Genomic DNA, 6742 nt, shown 5'->3' with positions numbered 1-6742 from the left:
TATATCAAGTACTATAGTAGTTTTAAGATTGATGCGAGCAAAGACTGTAATTGTTATCTTAGTAAATTCTTACTTATAGCCTCAAATGGAAAAGATTCAGCTAACAAAAAGTATAAGAGTAAGAATAGATCCATCATCCACTGGCTTCTTGCTTCCTGTCGAAAACATAAAAGAGAATACAAAAAAATAGTTTGTTCCTTCTAAAATAATTGGTTATCATTCCAATGGTGATAGTAGTCGTGAAGATCGCTTAATAAGGGAAATGTTTTCACAATTAAATTAAAATGTAGGTTGTTACATGATAGAAAGCGCTATCTTAGCTAGCATGAATAAGTATGTTGATCAGCTGCATAATGTTAATTGTTTAGTTCTCCCATAAAAGCAAAATATTTTTCAATTTCTACTCAACAGAAGATGATACCAACAACTATTGCAAGAAATAATACTTGAGACTTAAGCATCAAATAGCATTCCACCACACATGTATAATATCAAATTCATTATTTCTTACGTATGTTAGTGTCATGTATATATATACTGGACAAAGTTAAAATTCATTCTCCATTTAATATAGGTTAATTTTGAAGAAAATACATACTATTGAGAAATTTAGATATGTCAAATAGCTTATGTAATGGTACAAGAACAGTAAGTAGAGATTTTGACAAATAGCATCGTACATATAGAAACCATGATGGGCCAATGTGCTTCCACGAATGTGTCTATCCCCAAAATTTAATCATAAAAATAAAAAATATCCTTTTAAATTTATTCGAAAACAATTTTTGTGCACTTATATTTTGCAACAAGAATAAATAAAGTATAGGAAAAATAATCCCAAATATTAGATTGTATTTATTGCAATATTTTTTTCAACACAAATAACTATATTTTACACTTTGAAAAGGAATATTACCATCGATAACAAGTGTTGACACAACAACCCACACATAAAAGAGAACATAGACAAAAAAAAATATCATCCATAAAAGTCTTAGATTAGTATCATCACATTGCATATTTCTAAATTATAAGCATATAAAAATATTATCTAACTAACATGACTACATTGATCATTTTTGCACGTTCATATGTTGTGCAACAATTTTGAGTTCATGTATTGTGCTAATGTAGTGATAACTTTTGGAATTAAAATAATAATTGTATTTGTTGTGCCTTCACATAAATAATTAAATACACTACTATATGTTATTATTAAAGTGCAATGCAAGTTCATAGAAACTAGTAATTAAGTAAAATTAACTTCCTTACAATTAAAACAGAAACATTTTACAGTATGTTAAATTAAATTGCTAGTGTAACAATTTGAGTAAACTGCTAATAAACATAAATTAAACAAATAAACCCAATCGATAAGCACATTATATTAATATCATATCATATCATAGCTTGTCATTAGTGATGAAATGTGGTATCCGCTGTACAAAACACACAGTGAAGTCATAGATTTCAAAAAACGTGAGATAAATCTTCCTCTAAAAGTAGGGATTTCTTGTCCAACTTTTGCTGCTTATACTGTCCTTCACCGCACATAAGCTAATTCATTGGCCGAAACTACAAACTAATTACTAGAATTATACGTATTTTAACTTGGTATAAACATATAATGCCGAATATTCTTCTAATGAATCCAATTAGAAGAGTGGGGCAGGGAGATTTAGATCGAACAAGAACGGTTTTTTCTTCTCATTTTTCGTCTTCTTCTCATGTTCATTCAATACAACACTAACACCTTGTAACTTATAACCCGAGTACTCAGAACTCGCTACAGTAGTCTCACCTGTACCAAATCTGCTCCTATCTTCAAGGTACGAGCCATAAAGGGCATTAAAGCACCAGTTAGGAAGCTTTGGTAGGGTCGGTGGTGGGCCGACTGCTGCAAGCCCATCAAGCCCAAAATTTGTCTTGGCCCTGGGTCCACGTAGACTCCGTGCGGCTTCATCGTAGGCTAGTGCAGCTTCCTCCGCCGTATCAAATGTACCGAGCCAACGCCGCGACTTCTTCCATGGATCGCGAATCTCCGCCGCGTACCGCCCCCATGGCCGCTTCCGAACGCCTCGGAAGTGCGATTCCTTTGGTGCTCGAACAGGCTGACTAGTGTTTCCTTGAGAGCCGCCGCCATCGCCGCCACACATGGTGGAACTTTGAGCAACCATGAGCACGACCAATGTATAGTTGTAAGGAACAGAGGGAAACGAGGGACAAAAATCCACTAATCACAGAGAGTGACTAAAGGTTTTGGTCAGCTGAGAGGTTTTAAGTGATATTTATAGATGCCTTGATGAACACCGACAGGATTTGAGAATTTTAGATTATTAATTTAAGTCACAATACTTTATTTAACTTTGCTCGTATCGATGTTATGCAAATACAAATAAAGAGTATTAGCAGGCTTGTATATATTTTAACCGTATAAATCTCTTAAAGGTTAAACTCCTCTTAAAAAGCAAAAAAAAGTGCTATGTCTAATATATAATTTTTCTATTAATGCATCTCTCTTTTATTAAGTCTGCATTGATTCCCATAAATTGTAATCCTTCAGAACAACTTCCTTTCGTGTGATTTTAGATCTATCTTATTATTCTTGTATGATTATACATTCATCTTAGTATTCATATTTATGCAACGTTCATCTTGTAAATGTGTAGAATTGTAATGGCCCGACATTCTCTCTCATGTAATATTAACATTTTATACAAATTACTAGTCTCGTACTAATGTAAATTATGTTTGACTAAACACGTCTCAACTCGATTTGACACTTGATTCTATAGGGACCAAGTATTTTAATAGGATGGGCATCAAGATTTAAATTGTAATGTTCGTGAAAAGTCTGGGAAAAATAAGAGTTGAAGGAAACGGCGGCGGGTTAGGTTGAAAATCAAATGCGAGGTGATGATAGGGTCCAAAGAGAGTAATAAATGCAGTCAAAATTACAGCGAAAGAGGTCCTCTGACGCCGGCGGTTAATTCTCGAGGGGGCTGACTGCTGACCACTGACAATTGGTACATATAGGTATTGGTATTGGTAGCAGCAATTATTTAATTCTTTGTTAAGTGGACTGCTGACCACCATCTCGTTCAACTCCTTTGAACAGACTAGAGAAAATAATTATTCTAATAAGACAGAAATTTAAGCAATAAAGATATTTATAAACCTTTCGACTAATTATTTTGGCGGAGTACATTTTTTTTTTTCCAAATGAATTTTTTGGTTAAAAGTAATTTTTTTCTTTCTAAACTTGAGATATTTGATCGAATATTTAAAATAAAAAAGTACTTTTAATTAGAAGTATAAATAGTTTTTGAGAAAGGAAAAAAATAATTTCTTTTCAAAAATAATTCTTTTTCAGAAAACATTTTTGAGAAATACATTTAAAAGCGCTTTTTTAAGCTTGATCAAATACTAAATACTATTTAAATGTGTTTTTAAATTAATTAGCCAAATATAAATTACTTCTCGCCAAAAGTACTTTTTGAAAATAATTTGATTTAAAAATTTAGCCAAACATACTATAATTGTCGTCTCATAACTACTTCGACGTATACTAAGGATTATAACGATAGAATTATGACATGGGGATTAAATAATAACGAGATTATTTAGTGAATATACTTTTATTGATAGATGTTTGGTTGATTGAACTATAAATAGGATATACGTGATAACATGTATTTAATTAACAGTATAAGTTTTCTATATTTCCTGCCAACATGAGAATCTATAATAAGACTAAAGACTCCTAGAAAGCATAGCACCCAAAGTAGACGTATTAACATGACTAAGAGGGTGTTTGGATTGGCTTATAAAAAGTACTTCCTCCGGTCCAAAATAAGTGATTTTTTGGATGTTTTCACACAAATTAAGAAATTCACATTTTAGCATTCATTAGCAATAGAATTGACCATATTAACCTTTACTATCTCACATAAACACTCCTAACACATATTCCAACACCATTTACTTCAAGGACAATGTAGGAAAAAAATAATTAATTCATTCTTGAAATCTGAAAAAATCACTTATTTTGGACCACAAGAAAAAGGCCAAAAAATCACTTATTTTGGACCGGAGGGAGTAGCTTTTAAGCTAAAAGCCAAAAGCCATAAGTTGGTAATACCCAACTTTTGACTTTTGACTTATTTTGTACGTTTTATGCCTAAAAGTAAATGCTTTTAAACACTTTTTATTATTGTAAAACACCACACAAACTTAAAAAGTGCTTAAAAGCCAATCCAAATACCCTCTAAAGTATATCCCCAGTTAGATAAGTTGGGACAAAATTTTATTTTTTTAAGGGACATTGAAAAAAGAACCTAGGAGAAGAGTATCTTTGACATTTTAGTGTTTATAAATCCCGGGATTATACCTCCATTGCGGTATATAATTAATCCACGAATTATTAATTCCGAATTTAATATATAAGCAAACACATGATAAATAACTTCACATTTTATCCCAGTGATAGTATCTTTTATTCCACCAACCAAATAATCTCTAAGAGGGTGCCGTGCATGTCAAACTTCATCGGGATAAAATTTCATATATGTGGGTAAAATTTTATATCTAGAGTTGTGAGATGAATATGATCTCCACCTTAATTAGAGGTTCGACATCAATCTCTAAAAATGATTTATTTTTTTTAATTTAGTAAAGAGCATTTCCGCCCGTTTTGATATAGCGGACATCAGCTTTTGCCAATGAAATTTTTAAATTTCCACATAAAGTTGCATCTCGAAATTTTTTGAAAATTTGAAAAACTCTAAAAAATTATTTTTCAAATCACTAACAAAAATTCAAAAACAGACCCAAATTGTATTCATATCCAAACACAACTCTAATTTTTAAATATCATTTTTAATCAATAAAAATTTTACTTTTTTCGAAATTTTACAATTCTTATGTTCAAACGCCAACTAAAAGTACTCCTAACAAGAAACTGGATAGTAACTGTTCAACATCCAAGAAGACTAACCATTTGGAGTCGATGGGGAACGTAATTCATTTTATACAAATTCGCAGCTACTCTATAGACTAGAAGCTATTCACCAACTGCAAGGATCGGAGTTGGTGCAAGTTTTCTTCCTTTCAGTTTTCATTGACGGGTCAATTCACCTATAGCTAGGCTACATTCTAGGTAGCTACAATTATAGAGCAAGTAAAAGCTAGATTTGAACCCTTGACGCTAATGTTTGAAATACCTCTCATTTAAGATGCCCAAATATCTCAATTAATAATTTATTTCGTTAACTATATTAAGTACATAATATTTAATTACATAATAAGATAATAACCGATCAGTTATCGACCCTTACATAATTTGATAATCTCATATCAAGAGAAACTACCAAACCAATAGAAAGAAAATTATAAAGTCTAATAAGAGAGTCATGCTTCCTTGAAATTTGTCAAAATTGTCAATTTACCTGATTCTTTTTTAGACCTTCTTGATCTACCTATATTGAGCATGGAAATTCTATTAGTCTTATGTATTCTTTACAATAGATATAGGTGCCAATATCTTAGCTGGTATTTACTTCAAAGATATGAAAGTCTTTAGAAAAAAATCATAAATATTTTGTAAAAAATATAATTTTCAACAATCTTTCAACATATGAAGAAGAGTCTTAAAAAAATGCTTCAAGGTTAGATTTTAATTTATGTTTCTTACTTTTATCCGTAGTCTGTTTAAAATAGAATGTCACTCTTAAGTGAGTCTGCTTCCTTGATATATTATAAATATCTTCAATTTAACATCACAAAATTCAAAAATAATTCATATTCTAAATTTCTTGCATCGTCAAACTAAGATATATAAATTGAAACAAAGGAAGTTCCAGGTGTTAGCACTATTCCCTTCATCTTAACTTATGTGATATCTAGTAGGCGTTTGGACATTAAAATTATAATTTTAAAAAAAAAGTATTTGGAGTTAAGTTTAAAAATGATATTTAAAATTTTAAATTATGTTCGGACATGCAATTTACTTGAAAAAATATTGCAGATTTATGAGTGGGGAAATAAAAATTTTTGAAAATTTTGAAAAAGTAGTCGAATTCACCTTTTTAATTTTTGAAAAACTCATTTTCGAAAAGTTTGCAAAATTTTAAGGACAATCATGTATTTGAAAAAAAAGTCGAAAAAATAAAAAAATATATATGAAGAAACGGGTACCTAGTCTCTCTCGGAGAAATTGATAGTATCTTGTATGAATATCCAATTTAAAAATATAACTTTTTTTCTTCTTAAATTGCACGTTCAGTCAAATAAGAGAAACACATAAATTAGATGGAGGGAGTAGTTTGCAATAACTGTTTGATTGTTAATAGGTAAAAGCCATAGGTTGTAGCTCAAGAAGCAGCAAAATTCAGGCGGCAAACTAGCGGTTCCACACTAATCAGTACTTGCTTCATCATTATCACTACAGAATTTGCTTTTCATGCTACTGCTCTATATATAGACTGTCAATATCTATCTACTGCAGTCAAACCTTTTGCTCAGCTAGCTGCTAATAACACAAAACTCAAATACTAGCCTATGGTTTGCACGTCAAGTGTAAGTAAATTCACCACTCACAAGTTTAAGTTAAACGATTTAAGATGGACGTAATTTATTAAGGATGTAAGTAATTTTGTTATATTAAAATCGATACGGAATATCGTGAGTTAACTAGCACACAATCACACACAAAGCAAATAGAGAAGAAAAATTAACACAAGGA

The 6742-nt window shown here is 31.0% G+C and overlaps 1 protein-coding gene across 1 annotated transcript; it reads right to left on the bottom strand.

Annotated features, from left to right (window-relative positions):
* LOC109236224 (ethylene-responsive transcription factor 9-like) lies at positions 1270 to 2300 on the bottom strand. Its single transcript, XM_019402420.1, has one exon. It carries the CDS (start codon positions 2175 to 2177, stop codon positions 1656 to 1658), a length of 522 nt encoding a protein of 173 aa, XP_019257965.1. The 5' UTR covers positions 2178 to 2300; the 3' UTR covers positions 1270 to 1655.

The sequence above is a fragment of the Nicotiana attenuata genome, chromosome 12, assembly GCF_001879085.1.
Source record: "Nicotiana attenuata strain UT chromosome 12, NIATTr2, whole genome shotgun sequence".
Taxonomy (NCBI): domain Eukaryota; kingdom Viridiplantae; phylum Streptophyta; class Magnoliopsida; order Solanales; family Solanaceae; genus Nicotiana; species Nicotiana attenuata.
Note: the sequence above shows the minus strand (reverse complement) of the source record. Positions and strands in the feature narration are given on the sequence as shown.

Excerpts from the sequence above, each read along its gene's own strand:
- LOC109236224 (XM_019402420.1), bottom strand. The coding sequence starts at position 2,177 with ATGGTTGCTCAAAGTTCCACCATGTGTGGCGGCGATGGCGGCGGCTCT.